At 43.4% G+C, this 27,387-nt stretch overlaps 1 protein-coding gene across 2 annotated transcripts in view; it reads right to left on the bottom strand.

The window, feature by feature from the left end:
- CNOT3 (CCR4-NOT transcription complex subunit 3) overlaps positions 1-27,387 on the bottom strand; it is a 181,024-nt gene that overhangs the window by 130,751 nt on the left and 22,886 nt on the right. For both annotated transcript variants that reach the window (XM_053690725.1, XM_053690726.1), the window contains exon 3: positions 16,678-16,811. In XM_053690725.1, coding sequence (XP_053546700.1) covers positions 16,678-16,811 — 134 coding nt within the window. The remainder of the gene's footprint in view (positions 1-16,677; positions 16,812-27,387) is intronic.

The following is a 27,387-nucleotide window of genomic DNA, read 5'->3' as shown; positions in this document are numbered from 1 at the left end:
CATCAGACTGGCGTCGGTCGTGACAATGACCCACTCTGGTCTGCGGAATGTCATCCCTTGTGACAGGTTGTCCAGGGACAGCCACCAACGGAGTGAGTCTCTGGTCCTCTGATTTACTTGTATCTTTGGAGACAAGTCTGTATAGTCCCCATTCCACTGACTGAGCATGCACAGTTGTAATGGTCTTAGATGAATGCGCGCAAAAGGAACTATGTCCATTGCCGCTACCATCAACCCGATCACTTCCATGCACTGAGCTATGGAAGGAAGAGGAACGGAATGAAGTATCCGACAAGAGTCTAGAAGTTTTGTTTTTCTGGCCTCTGTTAGAAAAATCCTCATTTCTAAGGAGTCTATAATTGTTCCCAAGAAGGGAACCCTTGTTGACGGGGATAGAGAACTCTTTTCCACGTTCACTTTCCAGCCGTGAGATCTGAGAAAGGCCAGGACGATGTCCGTGTGAGCCTTTGCTTGAGGAAGGGACGACGCTTGAATCAGAATGTCGTCCAGGTAAGGTACTACTGCAATGCCCCTTGGTCTTAGCACCGCTAGAAGGGACCCTAGTACCTTTGTGAAAATCCTTGGAGCAGTGGCTAATCCGAAAGGAAGCGCCACGAACTGGTAATGCTTGTCCAGGAATGCAAACCTTAGGAACCGATGATGTTCCTTGTGGATAGGAATATGTAGATACGCATCCTTTAAATCCACCGTGGTCATGAATTGACCTTCCTGGATGGAAGGAAGAATAGTTCGAATGGTTTCCATCTTGAACGATGGAACCTTGAGAAACTTGTTTAAGATCTTGAGATCTAAGATTGGTCTGAACGTTCCCTCTTTTTTGGGAACTATGAACAGATTGGAGTAGAACCCCATCCCTTGTTCTCTTAATGGAACAGGATGAATCACTCCCATTTTTAACAGGTCTTCTACACAATGTAAGAACGCCTGTCTTTTTATGTGGTCTGAAGACAACTGAGACCTGTGGAACCTCCCCCTTGGGGGAAGTCCCTTGAATTCCAGAAGATAACCCTGGGAGACTATTTCTAGCGCCCAAGGATCCAGAACATCTCTTGCCCAAGCCTGAGCGAAGAGAGAGAGTCTGCCCCCCACCAGATCCGGTCCCGGATCGGGGGCCAATATTTCATGCTGTCTTGGTAGCAGTGGCAGGTTTCTTGGCCTGCTTTCCCTTGTTCCAGCCTTGCATTGGTCTCCAAGCTGGCTTGGCTTGAGAAGTATTACCCTCTTGCTTAGAGGACGTAGCACTTTGGGCTGGTCCGTTTTTACGAAAGGGACGAAAATTAGGTCTATTTTTTTGCCTTGAAAGGCCGATCCTGAGGAAGGGCGTGGCCCTTACCCCCAGTGATATCAGAGATAATCTCTTTCAAGTCAGGGCCAAACAGCGTTTTCCCCTTGAAAGGAATGTTTAGTAGCTTGTTCTTGGAAGACGCATCAGCCGACCAAGATTTCAACCAAAGCGCTCTGCGCGCCACAATAGCAAACCCAGAATTCTTAGCCGCTAACCTAGCCAATTGCAAAGTGGCGTCTAGGGTGAAAGAATTAGCCAATTTGAGAGCATTGATTCTGTCCATAATCTCCTCATAAGGAGGAGAATCACTATCGAGCGCCTTTATCAGTTCATCAAACCAGAAACATGCGGCTGTAGTGACAGGGACAATGCATGAAATTGGTTGTAGAAGGTAACCCTGCTGAACAAACATCTTTTTAAGCAAACCTTCTAATTTTTTATCCATAGGATCTTTGAAAGCACAACTATCCTCTATGGGTATAGTGGTGCGTTTGTTTAAAGTAGAAACCGCTCCCTCGACCTTGGGGACTGTCTGCCATAAGTCCTTTCTGGGGTCGACCATAGGAAACAATTTTTTAAATATGGGGGGAGGGACGAAAGGAATACCGGGCCTTTCCCATTCTTTATTAACAATGTCCGCCACCCGCTTGGGTATAGGAAAAGCTTCTGGGAGCCCCGGCACCTCTAGGAACTTGTCCATTTTACATAGTTTCTCTGGGATGACCAACTTTTCACAATCATCCAGAGTGGATAATACCTCCTTAAGCAAAATGCGGAGATGTTCCAACTTAAATTTAAATGCAATCACATCAGGTTCAGCCTGTTGAGAAATGTTCCCTGAATCAGTAATTTCTCCCTCAGACAAAACCTCCCTGGCCCCCTCAGATTGGGTTAGGGGCCCTTCAGAGATATTAATATCAGCGTCGTCATGCTCTTCAGTAACTAAAACAGAGCAGCCACGCTTACGCTGACAAGGGTTCATTTTGGCTAAAATGTTTTTGACAGAATTATCCATTACAGCCGTTAATTGTTGCATAGTAAGGAGTATTGGCGCGCTAGATGTACTAGGGGCCTCCTGAGTGGGCAAGACTCGTGTAGACGAAGGAGGGAATGATGCAGTACCATGCTTACTCCCCTCACTTGAGGAATCATCTTGGGCATCATTGTCATTATCACATAAATCACATTTATTTAAATGAATAGGGATTCTGGCTTCCCCACATTCAGAACACAGTCTATCTGGTAGTTCAGACATGTTAAACAGGCATAAACTTGATAAGAAAGTACAAAAAACGTTTTAAAATAAAACCGTTACTGTCACTTTAAATTTTAAACTGAACACACTTTATTACTGCAATTGCGAAAAAACATGAAGGAATTGTTCAAAATTCACCAAATTTTCACCACAGTGTCATAAAGCCTTAAAAGTATTGCACACCAAATTTGGAAGCTTTAACCCTTAAAATAACGGAACCGGAGCCGTTTTAAAACTTTAACCCCTTTACAGTCCCTGGTATCTGCTTTGCTGAGACCCAACCAAACCCAAAGGGGAATACGATACCAAATGACGCCTCCAGAAAGTCTTTTCTAAGTATCTAATACAGTGCCTGCCGATATAATTATATCAAAATACCCAGATAAAATGATTCCTCAAGGCTAAATATGTGTTAATAATGAATCGATTTAGCCCAGAAAAGTCTACAGTCTTAATAAGCCCTTGTGAAGCCCTTATTTACGATCGTAATAAACATGGCTTACCGGATCCCATAGGGAAAATGACAGCTTCCAGCATTACATCGTCTTGTTAGAATGTGTCATACCTCAAGCAGCAAGAGACTGCACACTGTTCCCCCAACTGAAGTTAATTGCTCTCAACAGTCCTGTGTGGAACAGCCATGGATTTTAGTTACGGTTGCTAAAATCATTTTCCTCATACAAACAGAAATCTTCATCTCTTTTCTGTTTCTGAGTAAATAGTACATACCAGCACTATTTCAAAATAACAAACTCTTGATTGAATAATAAAAACTACAGTTAAACACTAAAAAACTCTAAGCCATCTCCGTGGAGATGTTGCCTGTACAACGGCAAAGAGAATGACTGGGGTAGGCGGAGCCTAGGAGGGATCATGTGACCAGCTTTGCTGGGCTCTTTGCCATTTCCTGTTGGGGAAGAGAATATCCCACAAGTAAGGATGACGCCGTGGACCGGACACACCTATGTTGGAGAAATAGACCTCGTAGAAGGAGATCATTGAATTCAAATAGGCAATACTCTCTTCACATCCCTCTGACATTCACTGCACGCTGAGAGGAAAACCGGGCTCCAACCTGCTGCGGAGCGCATATCAACGTAGAATCTAGCACAAACTTACTTCACCACCTCCATAGGAGGCAAAGTTTGTAAAACTGATTTGTGGGTGTGGTGAGGGGTGTATTTATAGGCATTTTGAGGTTTGGGAAACTTTGCCCCTCCTGGTAGGAATGTATATCCCATACGTCACTAGCTCATGGACTCTTGCTAATTACATGAAAGAAATAAGGAATATCGAACATCCTGAATCAAGGCAAATAAATGTTTAAATATATATATTTAGAACTTTTATATAAAAGTGCCCAACCATAGCTTAGAGTGTCACAAAAAATAAGACTTACTTACCCCAGGACACTCATCTACATGTAGTAGAAAGCCAAACCAGTACTGAAACGAGAATCAGTAGAGGTAATGGTATATATAAGAGTATATCGTCGATCTGAAAAGGGAGGTAAGAGATGAATCTCTACGACCGATAACAGAGAACCTAAGAAATAGACCCCGTAGAAGGAGATCATTGAATTCAAATAGGCAATACTCTCTTCACATCCCTCTGACATTCACTGCACACTGAGAGGAAAACCGGGCTCCAGCCTGCTGCGAAGCGCATATCAACGAAGAATCTAGCACAAACTTACTTCACCACCTCCACGGGAAGCAAAGTTTGTAAAACTGATTTGTGGGTGTGGTGAGGGGTGTATTTATAGGCATTTTGAGGTTTGGGAAACTTTGCCCCTCCTGGTAGGAATGTATATCCCATACGTCACTAGCTCATGGACTCTTGCTAATTACATGAAAGAAATCTTTGCTGCGCATCATTACCTCCCTATGGAAAGAGTGAGACCGAGCTACAGGGCATCAGTGTGGGTCGCATTTCAGGGAACCTCTTATCAGCCCATGGATTGTACAGACACACTCTGTTTTTGCCGGCCTTTTGATCCTGGCGGCTATCAGACTCGCCCTTATCTAGCCTGCCACCTAGCTGGGTGCGTGCTGGGGATAACAAAGAGAGCATTGTATCATTTAACTAAATTTGGACACTTACATCCAACCTATCTGGTGGACCGGAGTTCCGGAGGTAAGATTTGGCCATTCGGTATATTGTCCACGGAGTCAGCCCGCCTAGAAGTTTCCACAGACTGTTTCCCTAAATGCTCAGAGATGCTTAGCTTTTTAATATCTGGCTTAACCGCAGGCCACGCACACGTGTTTAAAATTCTTCCGAATCTAGGCAAACAGAGCATCGGATGATAAACTTTCCCTGCATGCCTATGAACTGCCTTACACATAGGACTTAGCTCATTGTGACCTTAATACCCTAAAGTATTCTGTGCACTATGAATTCTGGGTCAAACTTTACCTATTTGTGTCATAATACGACAATTTTTTAGACTTGTGGACATGGACTCTGTGGATACTAACTAGCATGGACATGAGTTGGCTATCTAGGTTTGGTATGGGCTAACTATAAGATCTTTTCACAGATCGCTATGTTCAAATTTCTATTTGTATGTCTAATCTAACAGTTACTAAAGTCAGTTTCATTTTACCACATACTAATTGCTTTTCATATATTGTTCTACTATTATCTAGCTATGCCTGTTTCACAATGGAGCCACTATTGAAATATTGCTAATGTCTATTTTATATAGGTGGATTTATGTAAATTAAAGTTAAAGTTTCTCCTTCCCTATTCTGTATGACTATCTAGTTAGATATAATGTTATGAGCTGCCAGATGCCGTGGAAGCCAAACATTTACATTCTATACTTATTTACACCTGATATTTGGAGAAATATTGGTCTTTACCTCCTAATCTTAGAAATGATTAATGGCAGATATGCTTGCCTTTGATCCTATACTCAACAGGCTAACTCCATACCACAACAATATTTAAGCTTTGTATTAATAACCCACCAGAAAGCAGCTCTATACAGTTTTCAGAACTTTACTATACAACAGGAGGGTTTGTTACCGTTTGTCTTTGTATATAAGATATATGCATACATTTTTGCTTACCGTCCAACTGATATAACATAGCCACTATACACTATGCCCAATAATTTATAGATCTCTTCTTTGCAATTTATATTAGGTTCTGACCACACCGTTACTCCTTAACTAAGTTACCTACTAGGGTCCAGGAGCGACCCCTTCTGTTCTTACCCCAAAGCATCCCCAATTCAATTTGATATGCATACCTGGTGGCCCAAGAGAGGCCGCTGTCTTTAATCAGAGGAATATATGTTTTTTGCACTCTTTATTAATTCTCTCATAGGGGGTTATTACTTTTTCATATATATAAACAAAAACTGAGGTTTGTTTTATGCTCTGCTTACCATATATACAGCTTTATGAGAATATCCTGCAGTTTATATCAGTGTTAAATTGTGAAGTCTAATTGTATATTGTAATTCTTGACACCTAATTTGAACTGTGCAATACTATGCATAGCAACACGTTTGTTTATTGCTGTAATTCACTATCTAAGGGCTCTTATTTGGAGCAATTATGTACTGTTTTGTTTTTAACCTCAATAAAAAATATTAAAATAAAAAAATTAAAAAGTCATCAGTATTATGAGAAGTTTTAAAAGACCTTTTATGTTTATTTGAAGGCGGTATAGCAGCCATAGCCTTCTGAATCGCCTCAGCAATATAATTTTCATATCAACAGGAATATCATGTACTTTAGATGTTGAAGGAACAACATATACTGTACTAGCACTAATAGAAACCTTTTCTGCATGCAAAAGCTTATCATGACAACTGTTACATACTACAGCTGGAGATATAATCTCCACTAGCTTAAAACAGATGCACTTAGCTTTGGTAGAACTGTGTTCAGGCAGCATGGTTCCTACAACTGCTTATGAGACAGGATCAGATTGAGACATCTTGTAAAATGTAAAGAAGTAAAATAACATTAAACAGAAATATCTTATTTCCACATATAGCAGTTTCAGGAATGGGAAAAAATGCAAATGCTAAAATTGGCAAAAAAAAAAAAAAAAAAAGCAAATAGCATAGCCCTCTGAGCATAAAGAAGGTAATGAGCATATAGGAAGTGAGGTAAAATAAAACAATTTTTTTGGCGCCAAGTATGGCGCACGACACAAAATGAAGTTGAGAATTTAATTTTTTGGCGCCAACATCCGGAAATGACGCAACCCGCGTCATAACAAACACAATTTCGTGCCAAACAACTTAGCGTCAACTATGACGCCGGAAATGACAGACGCACATTCGCGACCAAGAAAATTCTCGCACCAAGAATGATACAATAAATAACAGTTTTCAAAAAATAAAACAAATCAAATTGAAAGACACTATACCCCAGGTAAACTTCCTAAAACATGATTCCCATAACGAAACTGCTGGACTGCAAAAGGAAAACAGAATTTATGTTTACCTGATAAATTACTTTCTCCAACGGTGTGTCCGGTCCACGGCGTCATCCTTACTTGTGGGATATTCTCTTCCCCAACAGGAAATGGCAAAGAGCCCAGCAAAGCTGGTCACATGATCCCTCCTAGGCTCCGCCTACCCCAGTCATTCGACCGACGTTAAGGAGGAATATTAGCATAGGAGAAACCATATGGTACCGTGGTGACTGTAGTTAAAGAAAATAAATTATCAGACCTGATTAAAAAAAACAGGGCGGGCCGTGGACCGGACACACCGTTGGAGAAAGTAATTTATCAGGTAAAAATAAATTCTGTTTTCTCCAACATAGGTGTGTCCGGTCCACGGCGTCATCCTTACTTGTGGGAACCAATACCAAAGCTTTAGGACACGGATGAAGGGAGGGAGCAAATCAGGTCACCTAAATGGAAGGCACCACGGCTTGCAAAACCTTTCTCCCAAAAATAGCCTCAGAAGAAGCAAAAGTATCAAACTTGTAAAATTTGGTAAAAGTGTGCAGTGAAGACCAAGTCGCTGCCCTACATATCTGATCAACAGAAGCCTCGTTCTTGAAGGCCCATGTGGAAGCCACAGCCCTAGTGGAATGAGCTGTGATTCTTTCGGGAGGCTGCCGTCCGGCAGTCTCGTAAGCCAATCTGATGATGCTTTTAATCCAAAAAGAGAGAGAGGTAGAAGTTGCTTTTTGACCTCTCCTTTTACCGGAATAAACAACAAACAAGGAAGATGTTTGTCTAAAATCCTTTGTAGCATCTAAATAGAATTTTAGAGCGCGAACAACATCCAAATTGTGCAACAAACGTTCCTTCTTTGAAACTGGTTTCGGACACAGAGAAGGTACGATAATCTCCTGGTTAATGTTTTTGTTAGAAACAACTTTTGGAAGAAAACCAGGTTTAGTACGTAAAACCACCTTATCTGCATGGAACACCAGATAAGGAGGAGAACACTGCAGAGCAGATAATTCTGAAACTCTTCTAGCAGAAGAAATTGCAACTAAAAACAAAACTTTCCAAGATAATAACTTAATATCAACGGAATGTAAGGGTTCAAACGGAACCCCCTGAAGAACTGAAAGAACTAAATTGAGACTCCAAGGAGGAGTCAAAGGTTTGTAAACAGGCTTAATTCTAACCAGAGCCTGAACAAAGGCTTGAACATCTGGCACAGCTGCCAGCTTTTTGTGAAGTAACACAGACAAGGCAGAAATCTGTCCCTTCAGGGAACTTGCAGACAATCCTTTTTCCAATCCTTCTTGAAGGAAGGATAGAATCTTAGGAATCTTAACCTTATCCCAAGGGAATCCTTTAGATTCACACCAACAGATATATTTTTTCCAAATTTTGTGGTAAATCTTTCTAGTTACAGGCTTTCTGGCCTGAACCAGAGTATCGATAACAGAATCTGAGAACCCTCGCTTCGATAGGATCAAGCGTTCAATCTCCAAGCAGTCAGCTGGAGTGAAACCAGGTTCGGATGTTCGAACGGACCCTGAACAAGAAGGTCTCGTCTCAAAGGTAGCTTCCAAGGTGGAGCCGATGACATATTCACCAGATCTGCATACCAAGTCCTGCGTGGCCACGCAGGAGCTATCAAGATCACCAACGCCCTCTCCTGATTGATCCTGGCTACCAGCCTGGGGATGAGAGGAAACGGCGGGAACACATAAGCTAGTTTGAAGGTCCAAGGTGCTACTAGTGCATCCACTAGAGCCGCCTTGGGATCCCTGGATCTGGACCCGTAGCAAGGAACTTTGAAGTTCTGACGAGAGGCCATCAGATCCATGTCTGGAATGCCCCACAGCTGAGTGACTTGGGCAAAGATTTCCGGATGGAGTTCCCACTCCCCCGGATGCAATGTCTGACGACTCAGAAAATCCGCTTCCCAATTTTCCACTCCTGGGATGTGGATAGCAGACAGGTGGCAGGAGTGAGACTCCGCCCATAGAATGATTTTGGTCACTTCTTCCATCGCCAGGGAACTCCTTGTTCCCCCCTGATGGTTGATGTACGCAACAGTTGTCATGTTGTCTGATTGAAACCGTATGAACTTGGCCCTCGCTAGCTGAGGCCAAGCCTTGAGAGCATTGAATATCGCTCTCAGTTCCAGAATATTTATCGGTAGAAGAGATTCTTCCCGAGACCAAAGACCCTGAGCTTTCAGGGATCCCCAGACCGCGCCCCAGCCCATCAGACTGGCGTCGGTCGTGACAATGACCCACTCTGGTCTGCGGAATGTCATCCCTCGTGACAGGTTGTCCAGGGACAGCCACCAACGGAGTGAGTCTCTGGTCTTCTGATTTACTTGTATCTTCGGAGACAAGTCTGTATAGTCCCCATTCCACTGACTGAGCATGCACAGTTGTAATGGTCTTAGATGAATGCGTGCAAAAGGAACTATGTCCATTGCCGCTACCATCAACCCGATCACTTCCATGCACTGAGCTATGGAAGGAAGAGGAACGGAATGAAGTATCCGACAAGAGTCTAGAAGCTTTGTTTTTCTGGCCTCTGTCAGAAATATCCTCATTTCTAAGGAGTCTATTATTGTTCCCAAGAAGGGAACCCTTGTTGACGGAGATAGAGAACTCTTTTCCACGTTCACTTTCCATCCGTGAGATCTGAGAAAGGCCAGGACTATGTCCGTGTGAGCCTTTGCTTGAGTAAGGGACGACGCTTGAATTAGAATGTCGTCCAAGTAAGGTACTACAGCAATGCCCCTTGGTCTTAGCACAGCTAGAAGGGACCCTAGTACCTTCGTGAAAATCCTTGGAGCAGTGGCTAATCCGAAAGGAAGCGCCACGAACTGGTAATGCTTGTCCAGGAATGCGAACCTTAGGAACCGATGATGTTCCTTGTGGATAGGAATATGTAGATACGCATCCTTTAAATCCACCGTGGTCATGAATTGACCTTCCTGGATGGAAGGAAGAATAGTTCGAATGGTTTCCATCTTGAACGATGGAACCTTGAGAAACTTGTTTAAGATCTTGAGATCTAAGATTGGTCTGAACGTTCCCTCTTTTTTGGGAACTATGAACAGATTGGAGTAGAACCCCATCCCTTGTTCTCTTAATGGAACAGGATGAATCACTCCCATTTTTAACAGGTCTTCTACACAATGTAAGAATGCCTGTCTTTTTATGTGGTCTGAAGACAACTGAGACCTGTGGAACCTCCCCCTTGGGGGAAGCCCCTTGAATTCCAGAAGATAACCTTGGGAGACTATTTCTAGTGCCCAAGGATCCAGAACATCTCTTGCCCAAGCCTGAGCGAAGAGAGAGAGTCTGCCCCCCACCAGATCCGGTCCCGGATCGGGGGCCAACATTTCATGCTGTCTTGGTAGCAGTGGCAGGTTTCTTGGCCTGTTTTCCCTTGTTCCAGCCTTGCATTGGTCTCCAAGCTGGCTTGGCTTGAGAAGTATTACCCTCTTGCTTAGAGGACGTAGCACTTTGGGCTGGTCCGTTTCTACGAAAGGGACGAAAATTAGGTTTATTTTTTGTCTATCTGGTAGTTCAGACATGTTAAACAGGCATAAACTTGATAACAAAGTACAAAGAACGTTTTAAAATAAAACCGTTACTGTCACTTTAAATTTTAAACTGAACACACTTTATTACTGCAATTGCGAAAAAACATGAAGGAATTGTTCAAAATTCACCAAATTTTCACCACAGTGTCTTAAAGCCTTAAAAGTATTGCACACCAAATTTGGAAGCTTTAACCCTTAAAATAACGGAACCGGAGCCGTTTTTAACTTTAACCCCTTTACAGTCCCTGGTATCTGCTTTGCTGAGACCCAACCAAGCCCAAAGGGGAATACGATACCAAATGACGCCTTCAGAAAGTCTTTTCTAAGTATCAGAGCTCCTCTCACATGCGACTGCATGCCATGCCTCTCAAAAACAAGTGCGCAACACCGGCGCGAAAATGAGACTCTGCCTATGCTTTGGGAAAGCCCCTAAAGAATAAGGTGTCTAAAACAGTGCCTGCCGATATTATTATATCAAAATACCCAAATAAAATGATTCCTCAAGGCTAAATATGTGTTAATAATGAATCGATTTAGCCCAGAAAAAGTCTACAGTCTTAATAAGCCCATGTGAAGCCCTTATTTACAATCGTAATAAACATGGCTTACCGGATCCCATAGGGAAAATGACAGCTTCCAGCATTACATCGTCTTGTTAGAATGTGTCATACCTCAAGCAGCAAGAGACTGCACACTGTTCCCCCAACTGAAGTTAATTGCTCTCAACAGTCCTGTGTGGAACAGCCATGGATTTTAGTGACGGTTGCTAAAATCATTTTCCTCATACAAACAGAAATCTTCATCTCTTTTCTGTTTCTGAGTAAATAGTACATACCAGCACTATTTCAAAATAACAAACTCTTGATTGAATAATAAAAACTACAGTTAAACACTAAAAAACTCTAAGCCATCTCCGTGGAGATGTTGCCTGTACAACGGCAAAGAGAATGACTGGGGTAGGCGGAGCCTAGGAGGGATCATGTGACCAGCTTTGCTGGGCTCTTTGCCATTTCCTGTTGGGGAAGAGAATATCCCACAAGTAAGGATGACGCCGTGGACCGGACACACCTATGTTGGAGAAATACACATAGACCTGACTCATGACAAATATAAGTAAAATACATATATTTAAATCTATATATTAATACATAAAGCGCAAACCATAGCTGAGAGAGTCTTAAATAATGATACATACTTACCGAAAGACACCCATCAACATATAGCAGATAGCCAAGCCAGTACTGAAAGCTATCAGCAGAGGTAATGGTATATAAGTATATAGTCGATCTCAAAAGGGAGGTAGGAGATGAATCCCTACGATCGATAACAGAGAACTCTTGAAAAGATTTCACGCAAAGGAAAACCATAAAATCAAATAGGCGATACTCTCTTCACATCCCTCTGACAAACACTGTACTCTGAGAGGAATTGGGCTTCAGAATGCTTAGAAGTGCTTATCACAGAAGAAATCATAAAAATCAAGCACAAACTTACTTCACCAACTCCATAGGAGGCAAAGTTTGTAAAACTGAATTGTGGGTGTGGTGTATTTATAGGCATTTTGAGGTTTGGGAAACTTTGCCCCTCCTGGTAGGATTGTATATCCCATATGTCACTAGATCATGGACTCTTGCCAATTACATGAAAGAAAGGAAAATTTCCTAAAGCAACACCGCCCTGACGGTGGAAAGAGGCACTAAGCCCTCTAATTTTCCCACCACGTGGGAAGAATACTCTAGGTTCCGAGGGTATCGGAAACAGAGTGACGCAGCAAAATTCACTGACCAAGTCACCAGAGAGATGGCTATATAGGACTGAAACAATCCCGAGAGCCACAAGTCCTCTTGAGAATGCTTAGCTGGAACTTGTAAAACAAACAACAAAAACAAATAATGTTAAGAGCATTCGGCACCCCAACCTGACCAGCAAGGTATAATAGGCACCACGTGTCTGAATAAGCCGCGAGACAGAAGAGCTGAACCCAAGAAGTCTGCAACCAGGGTCATAACTGCCAAGCTGGCTAAATCCGCCCTCAAAGAGGGAGGAAGAAAAACAGAATAACATGGGACTAACGTGTCCCGAACAACTTCTGTAGAAACAAACAGCGAGTATCGATCACAGAGATTCTTAAGTTCCCGCAGGAAATATAGTATAAAAAAGAAAATAATTTTCATCCTAACCGGATAAAATAAAATAAACAGGCAACCCGAGGGTTAACGCCCAAGAAGAACAGAAGATCCGCAGGACCAGCCTAACGGAAACCCTGTTCTTCCCACAAAACTGGGAAGGATCTCGATAACAAGAATTAAAGGAGATTACTTCATCCCCCCATGCCTAACAAGGTGAGCCATTCAAAGGAGGAGACTGATGAGTCCCATAACCGAGAAGGAGAGGGTCCCCAAACAGCTCAAAAACGTGTGAGTGAAACACAAAGGCGAGCCTGTCTAACAAAAGGCACAACACTCAGGAACAGTTACACCCGCAGGAAACTGCACATGCCCTCCAGTGGCCGAGAGACCTGGGGCAATCGGGCACGAGCACAATCACAAATAAACATCTGGACTTTGTAGACGCGCAAGCGCCAAAAGTATGTAAAAGTGAATACATCAAAAGATGCAAAAAACCAGGCGAGTCTCCAGGCACTGTAGAATAAAAGTTCAAAATTTATTGGAAGCCAAATAGGAATGTTTAAAAACAAAGTGAGCGTAAAATAAGAAAGCTGGGCTGTTTTACGCGTTTCGGCTACATGTTGGCCTTACTCATAGACACACCTTGTAAGAGCAGACACCGGGCTTAAATAGCCCAGTGGCTGGAAAAACAAAGCCCCAGCTGAACATGATTAACAAAAGTGCATTCATATATTATACTGAGAAACTATTATAAATGTGACAGGCATGGAAAGAAAAGAACTGCAATTTAAAGGGACATACCCCCGTGTTAAGAAATTGTAGTTTTTCTTCCCCTTTATATTTACATTTGTAACACTTGTGATAGTAAGTTATCATTACTGGTTGTTACTCCAGTTTATATTTTTTTACTTGCCCCTCATTTGGTATTGTATGACGATAATCTTGTATAGTATAGCACTTGTTCTTTTCTTTCCATGCCTGTCACATTTATAATAGTTTCTCAGTATAATATATGAATGCACTTTTGTTAATCATGTAGCCGAAACGCGTAAGACAGCCCAGCTTTCTTATTTTATGCTCACTTTGTTTTTAAACATTCCTTTTTGGCTTCCAATCAATTTTGAACTTTTATTCTACAGTGCCTGGAGACTCGCCTGGTTTTTTGCATCTTTTGTTGTTTGGATATACACAGTTACCAGGCTCGAATCTCGGCACTCAAGTGGCTAGTTGGTGTATGGGGCTACGAATGTGTAGCAGGGAATCCCATTGGCGCAGGAGACGATTCACGTCACGGACCAGGAAGCGCCTGACCACGCTCAGCTACAGCGTGCAAACACAGCACCACGGAGGCTGTGGAGCGGTATGCCCATACGGATGGATATCGGAGCACAGGACAACGATCTCCATGAGTGAGGAACAAGTGGCACAGCAGCGGGGCAGGATTCCATAAAGGCTCACAGAGAAAGGCTAAAGCAGCAAGTTTGGTGAGTTATACACCACTCCGGTGTTTAGCCGCATTCAAACCTGCCACACCGCAGATTTAGCTCTGTTTACACTTTTACATACTGCACGTTTTGCACGTACAAACAGCTTTGGACAGGATTTATTTCCCTCCCCATACACTATACACCTTGAGCAACACTGGGAAGAGTCTCTTGTTTATAAAAGTGAAAACATGTCACAACCTTAGGGGGAACAATCCACCCTCCGCGGAGGGAAACACATAACTTGGGTTACCCGCATGTGTAGTAGTAGTAGGGAGTGGTAGGTAACTTGCCTCCCGGAGGAAAGGGCCCCGCCGAGGCGGATGGCTCAGCAGTCCCTTGAAACCCCGAGCCTGAGGAACAAGGCTCTCTAGGACGGTCTAAAGAGCATAAAAGACTGACCGGAGTCAATGCGCATTCATCATAGGACGAAAAATCTTAATCAGAAAGTTGACCAATCTCAACATCAGCATCCTCCATAACTGGATAAAGGATAACCAAAAAAAATGGACTATATGTAAAACAATTTAAACCGCCCGACACCCACAATGGCTGGGGCACTCACCACCTCCTATGAACCCGATACCAGCGGACTAGAATTCTCTGTCACCACACAGTCCGGAATGCCGAAATGGAAGACCAGAACGTAAACACGCCCGGTCACAAGGTGAACCGTACAGTCCAAAAAAAGAGCCCCCAACCATAAGGTTGCGTCACTTCGAAAGGCTGTTATGTTCCAAAAAGGCCACAAGCCCAGTTTACACTACACAAAAGCAGATTGAATTACATAACAAACATGATTAAAAAAAAACCTGTTCAATAATCCCCCTCAGGAGATATTAACCCTTGATTCCAAGATAGTAAAGGAGTCCCACTGAGACCCTGTATTTTTCATGCAAGTTTGCAGGAACAAATGAGTTACAGTAAAATCATGAAGAAGTAAAATTAAACGATCTTACCGGAATCTACGCCGTGGAACAGGAACACGGCCCTTCAAGTGCGACGGATAGTAGCTTCGCCTCCGCCATGGACTTCAGAGAAGAAGCAGGCAGCGAAACGAAAACAGACAACGCAGATTGCTTGTGGAGCTGTTAATATGAGTTTGGATGGTTTCGCAGAAAGACTCTTCCTGCATCTCCGGACTCTAACTTTCATCCAAGCCCTCACTGAGAGACGGACAGGATTACTTAAAACTCCCGTCCCATGTCGAAGAGTACTACCCTCCATAAGAGACGAAAACAACTTCTGACACTTCTCTGCCAACCTACAGGGACGAAAGGCAAAGAATGACTGGGGGATGAGGGGAGTGGGAGGAGTATTTAAGCCTTTGGCTGGGGTGTCTTTGCCTCCTCCTGGTGGCCAGGTTCTTATTTCCCAAAAGTAATGAATGCAACTGTGGACTCTTTCCAATTATGAAGAAAACCAGGTTTCTGCTCAGCGGCAAAATATCTCAGAATTAACAGACAAATAAATAATAAAAGGTAGACCCCTTCTGAAGGGAGTAGGTCCTCAAATCCAAGTCTTCTCCATGTGTATTAAGCTTCTTGAGTAAATATGAAAAGAACTTACCCTCCAGGGTCTTCAGCTGTGGAACAGTCAAAGCAGCTTCAGGTCTGCCAGCCTCATCCGACCGCTGACAGGGACCTGAAGAGAAAGAAAAAACAGAGTAACCAACCCTGGTTTTCTATAATGGTGTAGCAATGTTAGAAGTTAAGCAAAGACCACCTCGCTGACTTCTAACTGCTAAAAGCCACTATTACTCTTACTAAAGAGATTGGCATGGACACAGCATAGCCCCAATCCTTGCTTGCAGGGAAATGTACCCATTAAAGGATTAAATATCTTCAGACACCATCTTCGCACATCCTCCTTTGACAGAGACAAAGAGAATAACTGGGGATTATGGGTAAGGGAAGCGACACTTAACAGCTCTGCTGGGGTGCTCTTTGTCTCCTCCTGTTGGCCAGGAGTTGAATATCCCACTAGTAATTGGAATTAAATTGTGGACTCTCCATGCCATAGGAAAGAAAAGGGATTATCCATCTTTTAAAATAACAACAATCTAATGTAGACTGTCCCTTTAAAATCATTTGTGTCATGGATGCACAAGCGGTATGTAAATAAAATCAGTTAGAAACCCAAAGTTTGTGAAAAAGTTAACTATTTTTTTTAAATGATTGCATTTGACATTGGAAATGGTAGCATAGAATATACCAAAATGGGCCTAAACCAATACCTTGGGTTGCCTACTTAAAAAGAAAAAAAAAGTTTTGACAGGTAAAAAAAAACAAAACAAAGGTTCTATAATTTCTGTTTAAATGGAGTGATAGAAAAAATACTAAAACTTTTCCTGGATTTTAGGTAAGTTATTCTCTGAAGTTCCCAGCAGGTAATTGGTTAAAAATCGTATGGTCTATATGAATCATGAAAGAAAATCATTGGGTTTCATATCCCTTTAAGTCACTGATAGCATTTAATACAGAGGGACTTACGGTTGTACAGTTGGCCGGACTGGGTGGAATAGGGGAGCTTGATGTAGTTGAGGTGGGAGTGCTGCTAGATTGGTTAAAAATCTCATCCTCCATGTGACTGTGAGTTGGTGGGGACGTAGCTACCAGCGCCTGTGCTGCAGTGAGAAATAAGAGATCAGAATAAACAAGCATTTGGGGTTTGGTTTACACACACTGGTAAATAAAACGACCATAGCATACTAACACCTGTTCACACCCAGTGAAAAAACATAATTTATGCTTACCTGATAAATTTATTTCTCTTGTAGTGTATCCAGTCCACGGATCATCCATTACTTGTGGGATATTCTCCTTCCCAACAGGAAGTTGCAAGAGGATCACCCACAGCAGAGCTGCTACATAGCTCCTCCCCTCACTGACATATCCAGTCATTCGACCGAAACAAGACGAGAAAGGAGAAACCATAGGGTGCAGTGGTGACTGTAGTTTAATTAAAATTTAGACCTGCCTTAAAAGGACAGGGCGGACCGTGGACTGGATACACTACAAGAGAAATAAATTTATCAGGTAAGCATAAATTATGTTTTCTCTTGTTAAGTGTATCCAGTCCACGGATCATCCATTACTTGTGGGATACCAATACCAAAGCTAAAGTACACGGATGATGGGAGGGACAAGGCAGGAACTTAAACGGAAGGAACCACTGCCTGTAGAACCTTTCTCCCAAAAACAGCCTCCGAAGAAGCAAAAGTGTAAAATTTGTTAAATTTTGAAAAGGTGTGAAGCGAAGACCAAGTCGCAGCCTTGCAAATCTGTTCAGAGGCCTCATTTTTAAAGGCCCAGGTAGAAGCCACAGCTCTAGTAGAATGAGCTGTAATCCTTTCAGGGAGCTGCTGTCCAGCAGTCTCATAGGCTAAGCGTATTATACCCCGAAGCCAAAAGGAGAGAGAGGTTGCCGAAGCTTTTTGACCTATCCTCTGTCCAGAGTAAACGACAAACAGGGCAGATGTTTGACGAAAATCTTTAGTAGCATGTAAGTAAAACTTCAAGGCACGGACTACGTCCAGATTATGCAAAAGACGTTCCTTCTTTGAAGAAGGATTAGGACACAATGATGGAACAACAATCTCTTGATTGATATTCCTGTTAGAAACCACCTTAGGTAAAAACCCAGGTTTGGTACGCAGAACTACCTTATCTGAATGAAAAATCAGATAAGGAGAATCACAATGTAAGGCAGATAACTCAGAGACTCTTCGAGCCGAGGAAATAGCCATCAAAAACAGAACTTTCCAAGATAAAAGTTTAATATCAATGGAATGAAGGGGTTCAAACTGAACTCCCTGAAGAACTTTAAGAACCAAGTTTAAGCTCCACGGGGGAGCAACAGTTTTAAACACAGGCTTAATCCTAACCAAAGTCTGACAAAATGCCTGGACGTCTGGAACTTCTGCCAGACGCTTGTGCAAAAGAATAGACAGAGCAGAGATCTGTCCTTTTAAAGAACTAGCTGATAAGCCTTTGTCCAAACCCTCTTGGAGAAAGGAGAATATCCTAGGAATACTAACCTTATTCCATGAGTAACTCTTGGATTCACACCAATAAAGATACGCCATATCTTATGGTAGATCTTCCTGGTGACAGGCTTCTGAGCCTGTATTAAGGTATCAATGACTGACTCTGAGAAGCCACGCCTTGATAGAATCAAGCGTTCAATCTCCATGCAGTCAGTCTCAGAGAAATTAGATTTGGATGATTGAAAGGACCTTGTATTAGAAGGTCCTGCCTCAGAGGCAGAGTCCATGGTGGAAGAGATGACATGTCCACTAGGTCTGCATACCAGGTCCTGCGTGGCCACGCAGGCGCTATCAGAATCACTGATGCTCTCTACTGTTTGATTTTGGCAATCAGTCGAGGGAGCAGAGGAAACGGTGGAAACACATAGGCCAGGTTGAAGAACCAAGGAGCTGCTAGAGCATCTATCAGCGTTGCTCCCGGGTCCCTGGACCTGGATCCGTAACAAGGAAGCTTGGCGTTCTGGCGAGACGCCATGAGATCCAGTTCTGGTTTGCCCCAACGATGGACCAGTTGAGCAAACACCTCCGGATGGAGTTCCCACTCCCCCGGATGAAAAGTCTGACGACTTAGAAAATCCGCCTCCCAGTTCTCTACGCCTGGGATGTGGATCGCTGACAGGTGGCAAGAGTGAGACTCTGCCCAGCAAATTATCTTTGAGACTTCTAACATCGCTAGGGAACTCCTGGTTCCCCCTCCGGATGGAGTTCCCACTCCCCCGGATGAAAAGTCTGACGACTTAGAAAATCCGCCTCCCAGTTCTCTACGCCTGGGATGTGGATCGCTGACAGGTGGCAAGAGTGAGACTCTGCCCAGCGAATTATCTTTGAGACTTCTAACATCGTTAGGGAACTCCTGGTTCCCCCTTGATGGTTGATGCAAGCCACAGTCGTGATGTTGTCCGACTGAAATCCGATGAACCTCAGTGTTGCTAACTGAGGCCAAGCTAGAAGAGCCTTGAATATTGCTCTTAACTCCAGAATATTTATTGGGAGGAGTTTCTCCTCCTGAGTCCACGATCCCTGAGCCTTCAGGGAGTTCCAGACTGCGCCCCAACCTAGAAGGCTGGCATCTGTTCTTACAATCGTCCAATCTGGCCTGCGAAAGGTCATACCCTTGGACAGATGGACCCGAGAAAGCCACCAGAGAAGAGAATCTCTGGTCTCTTGATCCAGATTTAGTAGAGGGGACAAATCTGAGTAATCCCCATTCCACTGATTTAGCATGCATAATTGCCGCGGTCTGAGATGCAGGCGCGCAAATGGCACTATGTCCATTGCCGCTACCATTAAGCCGATTACTTCCATGCACTGAGCCACTGACGGGTGTGGAATGGAATGAAGGATACGGCAAGCATTTACAAGTTTTGATAACCTGGACTCCGTCAGGTAAATTTTCATCTCTACAGAATCTATAAGAGTTCCTAGGAAGGAGACTCTTGTGAGTGGTGATAGAGAACTCTTTTCCACGTTCACTTTCCACCCATGCGACCTCAGAAATGCCAGAACTATCTCTGTATGAGACTTGGCAATTTGAAAGCTTGACGCCTGTATCAGGATGTCGTCTAGATACGGAGCCACCGCTAAGCCTCACGGTCTTAGAACCGCCAGAAGTGAGCCCAGAACCTTTGTAAAAATTCTTGGGGCAGTGGCCAACCCGAAGGGAAGAGCTACAAATTGGTAATGCCTGTCTAGAAAGGCAAACCTTAGGAACCGATGATGATCTTTGTGAAACGGTATGTGAAGGTAGGCATCCTTTAAGTCTACTGTGGTCATGTACTGACCCTCTTGGATCATGGGTAGGATGGTCCGAATAGTTTCCATTTTGAATGATGGAACTCTGAGGAATTTGTTTAAGATCTTTAGATCCAAGATTGGTCTGAAGGTTCCCCCTTTCTTGGGAACCACAAACAGATTTGAATAAAATCCCTGTCCCTGTTCCGTCCGCGGAACTGGGTGGATCACTCCCATTACTAGGAGGTCTTGCACACAGCTTAGGAATGCCTCTTTCTTTATCTGGTTTGCTGATAACCTTGAAAGATGAAATCTCCCTTGTGGAGGAGAAGCTTAGAAGTCCAGAAGATATCCCTGAGATATGATCTCAAACGCCCAGGGATCCTGAACATCTCTTGCCCACGCCTGGGCGAAGAGAGAAAGTCTGCCCCCCACTAGATCTGTTTACGGATAGGGGGCCGTTCCTTCATGCTGTCTTGGGGGCAGCAGCATGCTTCCTGGCCTGCTTGCCCTTGTTCCAGGACTGGTTAGGTTTCCAGGCCTGTCTGGAATGAGCAACAGTTCCCTCTTGTTTTGAAGCGGAGGAAGTTGATGCTGCTCCTGCCTTGAAATTTCGAAAGGCACGAAAATTAGACTGTTTGGCCTTTTCCTGAGGAACGGTATGACCCTTGCCTCCAGTAATGTCAGCAATAATTTCCTTCAAGCCAGGCCTGAATAAGGTCTGCCCCTTGAAAGGAATGTTGAGTAATTTAGACTTTGAAGTCACGTCAGCTGACCAGGATTTAAGCCATAGCGCCCTACGCGCATGGATGGCGAATCCGGAATTCTTAGCCGTTAGTTTAGTCAAATGAACAATGGCATCAGAAACAAATGAGTTAGCTAGCTTAAGCGTTCTAAGCTTGTCAATAATTTCATTCAATAGAGCTGTCTGGATGGTATCTTCCAGGGCCTCAAACCAGAATGCCGCCGCAGCAGTGACAGGCGCAATGCATGCAAGGGGCTGTAAAATAAAACCTTGTTGAATAAACATTTTCTTAAGGTAACCCTCCAATTTTTTATCCATTGGATCTGAAAAAGCACAACTGTCCTCAACCGGGATAGTGGTACGCTTTGCTAAAGTAGAAACTGCTCCCTCCACCTTAGGGACCGTCTGCCATAATTCCCGTGTAGTGGCGTCTATTGCAAACATTTTTCTAAATATAGGAGGTGGGGAAAAGGGCACACCGGGTCTATCCCACTCCTTGCTAATAATTTCTGTAAGCCTTTTAGGTATAGGAAAAACGTCAGTACACACCGGCACCGCATAGTATCTATCCAGCCTACACAATTTCTCTGGAATTTCAACTGTGTTACAGTCATTCAGAGCAGCTAATACCTCCCCAAGCAATACACGGAGGTTCTCAAGTTTAAATTTCAAATTAGAAATCTCTGAATCAGGTTTCCCCTAGTCAGAGATGTCACCCACAGACTGAAGCTCTCCGTCCTCATGTTCTGCATATTGTGACGCAGTATCAGACATGGCTCTAACAGCATTTGCGCGCTCTGTATCTCTATAACCCCAGAGCTATCGCGCTTGCCTCTTAATTCAGGCAATCTAGATAATACCTCTGACAGGGTATTATTCATGATTGCAGCCATGTCCTGCAAGGTAATCGCTATGGGCGTCCCTGATGTAATTGGCGCCAATAATAGCGTGCGTCCCCTGAGCGGGAGGCGAAGGGTCTGACACGTGGGGAGAGTTAGTCGGCATAACTTCCCCCTCGACAGAACCCTCTGGTGATAATTATTTTATAGATAAAGACTGATCTTTACTGTTTAAGGTGAAATCAATACATTTAGTACACATTCTCCTATGGGGCTCCACCATGGCTTTCAAACATAATGAACAAGTAGGTTCCTCTGTGTCAGACATGTTTAAACAGACTAGCAATGAGACTAGCAAGCTTGGAAAACACTTTAAAACAAGTTTACAAGCAATATAAAAAACGTTACTGCGCCTTTAAGAAACACAAATTTTCCCAAATTTTGAAATAACAGTGAAAAAATGCAGTTACACTAACAAAATTTTTACAGTGTATGTAATAAGTTAGCAGAGCATTGCACCCACTTGCAAATGGATGATTAACCCCTTAATACCAAAAACGGAATAACAAATGACAAAAACGTTTTTTAAACAGTCACAACTGCCACAGCTCTACTGTGGCTTTTTACCTCCCTCAATATGACTTTTGAAGCCTTTTGAGCCCTTCAGAGAAGTCCTGGATCATGCAGGAAGAAGCTGGATGTCTGTGTCTAATTTTTGCTGTGCAAAAAAAACGCTAAAATAGGCCCCTCCCACTCATATTACAACAGTGGGAAGCCTCAGGGAACTGTTTCTAGGCAAAATTCAAGCCAGCCATGTGGAAAAAAACTAGGCCCCAATAAGTTTTATCACCAAACATATGTAAAAAACGATTAAACATGTCAGCAAACGTTTTAAAATACACTTTTATAAGAGTATGTATCTCTATTAATAAGCCTGATACCAGTCGCTATCACTGCATTTAAGGCTTTACTTACATTACTTCGGTATCAGCAGCATTTTTTAGCAAATTCCATTACTAGAAAAATATTTTAACTGCACATACCTTATTACAGGAAAACCTGCACGCTATTCCCCCTCTGAAGTTACCTCACTCCTCAGAATATGTGAGAACAGCAAAGGATCTTAGTTACTTCTGCTAAGATCATAGAAAACGCAGGCAGATTCTTCTTCTAAATACTGCCTGAGATAAACAGTACACTCCGGTACCATTTAAAAATAACAAACTTTTGATTGAAGAAATAAACTAAGTATAAAACACCACAGTCCTCTTACGACCTCCATCTTAGTTGAGAGATGCAAGAGAATGACTGGATATGTCAGTGAGGGGAGGAGCTATGTAGCAGCTCTGCTGTGGGTGATCCTCTTGCAACTCTTCCTGTTGGGAAGGAGAATATCCCACAAGTAATGGATGATCCGTGGACTGGATACACTTAACAAGAGAAATATAACCCAGCATAAGCAGCTAACAACCTCCATGAAATCTATTTACTTTGCTAGAAAACATGTTTATATTACACAAGAGGTATATGAACTATTGCAAAATTCATGCGATTAAGATAACATAATAACCAAATCTATACAATGAATTCATTTCATCACACACAAAGTAGAGCTTTATCTGTAGGTAGATTACCTTTGACCACCAGAGCAGGTAGAAATGCCTCCTACATATAATCTGTTACTTTTGTCAAAAGGGAGGACAGAGAAGTTTGACCGTGACATTACTAAAAACCAGTGCCAGGCATAACAGGCATTCATACAGTCTTTTGTAATATGGCTAGGAGATAAAAGATGGCTAAAAAACATAATTTATGCTTACCTGATAAATTTATTTCTCTTGTAGTGTGTTCAGTCCACGGGTCATCCATTACTTATGGGATATATTCTCCTTCCCAACAGGAAGTTGCAAGAGGATCACCCAAGCAGAGCTGCTATATAGCTCCTCCCCTCACATGTCATATCCAGTCATTCAACCGAAACAAGACGAGAAAGGAGAAACTATAGGGTGCAGTGGTGACTGGAGTTATAATTTAAAATTTAGAACCTGCCTCAAAAAGACAGGGCGGGCCGTGGACTGAACACACTACAAGAGAAATAAATTTATCAGGTAAGCATAAAATATGTTTTCTCTTGTTAAGTGTGTTCAGTCCACGGGTCATCCATTACTTATGGGATACCAATACCAAAGCTAAAGTACACGGATGATAGGAGGGACAAGGCAGGAACATTAAACAGAAGGAACCACTGCCTGTAGAACCTTTCTCCCAAAAACAGCCTCCGAAGAAGCAAAAGTGTCAAATTTGTAAAATTTGGAAAAAGTATGAAGTGAAGACCAAGTTGCAGCCTTGCAAATCTGTTCAACAGAGGCCTCATTCTTAAAGGCCCAGGTGGAAGCCACAGCTCTAGTGGAATGAGCTGTAATTCTTTCAGGAGGCTGCTGTCCAGCAGTCTCATAGGCTAAGCGTATTATGCTACGAAGCCAAAAAGAGAGAGGTAGCCGAAGCCTTTTGACCTCTCCTCTGTCCAGAGTAAACGACAAACAGAGAAGAAGTTTGTCGAAAATCTTTAGTTGCCTGTAAGTAGAACTTCAGGACACGGACCACGTCTAGATTATGCAAAAGACGTTCCTTCTTTGAAGGATTAGGACATAACGATGGAACAACAATCTCTTGATTGATATTCCTGTTAGAAACAACCTTAGGTAAAAACCCAGGTTTAGTACGCAGGACTACCTTGTCTGAATGAAAGATCAGATAAGAAGAATCACAATGTAAGGCAGATAACTCAGAAACTCTTCGAGCCGAGGAAATAGCCATCAAAAACAGAACTTTCCAAGATAAAAGCTTAATATCAATGGAATGAAGGGGTTCAAACGGAACACCCTGAAGAACTTTAAGAACCAAGTTTAAGCTCCACGGAGGAGCAACAGTTTTAAACACAGGCTTAATCCTAGCCAAAGCCTGACAAAAAGCCTGGACGTCTGGATTCTCTGCCAGACGCTTGTGTAAAAGAATAGACAGAGCAGAAATCTGTCCCTTTAGCGAACTAGCGGATAAGCCCTTTTCTAAACCCTCTTGTAGAAAAGACAATATCCTAGGAATCCTAACCTTACTCCATGAGTAACTCTTGGATTCACACCAATATAAATATTTACGCCATATCTTGTGGTAAATTTTTCTGGTAACAGGTTTCCGAGCCTGTATTAATGTATCAATAACCGAATCCGAAAACCCACGCTTTGATAGAATCAGGCGTTCAATTTCCAAGCAGTCAGCCTCAGAGAAATTAGGTTTGGATGGTTGAAAGGACCCTGGATTAGAAGGTCCTGCCTCAGGGGTAGAGACCATGGTGGACAGGACGACATGTCCACTAGGTCTGCATACCAGGTCCTGCGTGGCCACGCAGGCGCTATCAGAATCACTGATGCTCTCTCCTGTTTGATCCTGGCAATCAGTCGAGGTAGCAACGGAAAAGGTGGAAACACATAAGCTATGTTGAAAACCCAAGGGGCTGCTAGTGCATCTACCAGCACCGCACCCGGGTCCCTGGACCTGGATCCGTAACAAGGAAGCTTGGCGTTCTGGCGAGATGCCATGAGATCCAGATCCGGTTTGCCCCAACGACGAATCAGTTGAGCAAATACCTCCGAGTGAAGTTCTCACTCCCCCGGATGAAAGGTCTGTCGACTTAGAAAATCCGCCTCCCAGTTCTCCACGCCTGGGATGTAGATCGCTGACAGGTGGCAAGAGTGAGACTCTGCCCAGCGAATTATCTTCGAGACTTCCAACATCGCTAGGGAACTCCTGGTTCCCCCTTGATGATTGATGTAAGCCACAGTCGTGATGTTGTCCGACTGAAATCTGATGAACCTCAGTGTTGCTAACTGAGGCCAAGTTAGAAGAGCATTGAATATTGCTCTTAATTCTAGAATGTTTATCGGGAGGAGTCTCTCCTCCTGAGTCCACGATCCCTGAGTCTTCAGGGAGTTCCAGACTGCTCCCCAGCCTAGTAGGCTGGCATCTGTTGTTACAATCGTCCAATCTGGTCTGCGAAAAGTCATTCCTTTGGACAGATGAACCCGTGACAACCACCAGAGAAGAGAATCTCTGGTCGCCTGGTCCAGATTTAGCAAAGGGGACAGATCTGAGTAATCCCCGTTCCATTGACTTAGCATGCATAGTTGCAGCGGTCTGAGATGTAGGGGCGCAAATGGCACTATGTCCATTGCCGCAACCATTAAGCCGATTACTTCCATGCACTGAGCTACTGATGGGCTTGGAATGGAGTGAAGGACACGGCAAGCATTGAGAATCTTTGATAACCTGGACTCCGTCAGGTAAATCTTCATCTCTACAGAATCTGTAAGAGTCCCTAGAAAAGGGACCCTTGTGAGTGGTAACAGAGAACTCTTCTCCACGTTCACTTTCCACCCATGCGACCTCAGAAATACTAGAACCATCTCTGTATGAGACTTTGCATTTTGAAAACTTGACGCTTGTATCAGAATGTCGTCTAGGTACGGAGCCACCGCTATGCCTCGTGGTCTTAGTACCGCCAGAAGTGAGCCCAGAACCTTTGTAAAAATTCTCGGTGCCGTAGCTAACCCGAAGGGAAGAGCTACAAACTGGTAATGCCTATCTAGAAAGGCAAACCTTAGGTACCGAAAATGATCTTTGTGAATCGGTATGTGAAGGTAGGCATCCTTTAAGTCCACTGTGGTCATATATTGACCCTCTTGGATCATGGGTAGGATGGTCCGAATGGTTTCCATCTTGAACGACGGAACCCTTAGGAATTTGTTTAAGATTTTTAAGTCTAAGATTGGTCTGAAGGTTCCCTCTTTCTTGGGAACCACAAACAGATTTGAATAAAACCCTTGCCCCTGTTCCGTTCGCGGAACTGGGTGGATCACTCCCATCACTAAGAGGTCTTGTACACATTGTAGAAATGCCTCTTTCTTCACTATGTTTGTTGATAACCTTGACAGATGAAACCTCCCTTGTGGAGGAGAAGTTTAGAAATCCAGAAGGTATCCCTGAGATATAATCTCCAACGTCCAGGGATCCTGTACATCTCTTGCCCAAGCCTGGGCGAAGAGAGAAAGTCTGCCCCCCACTAGATCCGTCTCCGGAAAGGGGGCCCTGTCTTCATGCTGTCTTAGGGGCGGAAGTAGGCTTTCTGGCCTGCTTGCCCTTGTTCCATGACTGGTTGCCTTTCCAACCCTGTCTGTAACGAGCAGTAGTTCCTTCCTGTTTTGGAGCGGAGGAAGTTGATGCTGCTCCTGCCTTGAAATTACGAAAGGCACGAAAATTAGACTGTTTGGCCTTTGATTTGGCACTGTCCTGAGGAAGGGTGTGGCCCTTACCTCCAGTAATGTCAGCAATAATTTCCTTCAAGCCGGGCCCGAATAAGGTCTGCCCTTTGCAAGGAATGTTTAGTAGTTTAGACTTAGAAGTTACATCTGCTGACCAGGATTTAAGCCATAGCGCTCTGCGATCCTGTATGGCAAATCCGGAATTCTTAGCCGTAAGTTTGGTTAAATGCACTACGGCATCCGAAACAAACGCATTAGCCAGCTTAAGGGTTCTAATCTTGCTCAAAGATTCATCCAATGGTGCTGTGCGAATCGCCTCTTCCAGAGACTCAAACCAGAATGCCGCTGCAGCAGTGACAGGCGCAATTCATGCAAGAGGCTGTAATATAAAACCTTGTTGAACAAACATTTTCTTAAGTTAACCCTCTAATTTGTTATCCATTGGATCTGAGAAAGCACAGCTATCCTCCACCGGGATAGTGGTACGCTTGGCTAAAGTAGAAACTGCTCCCTCCACCTTAGGG

The sequence above is a fragment of the Bombina bombina genome, chromosome 8 (assembly GCF_027579735.1).
Source record: "Bombina bombina isolate aBomBom1 chromosome 8, aBomBom1.pri, whole genome shotgun sequence".
Classification (NCBI taxonomy): domain Eukaryota; kingdom Metazoa; phylum Chordata; class Amphibia; order Anura; family Bombinatoridae; genus Bombina; species Bombina bombina.
The sequence above is the reverse complement of the archived record's forward strand: the minus strand, read 5'-3'. Positions and strand labels throughout refer to the sequence as shown.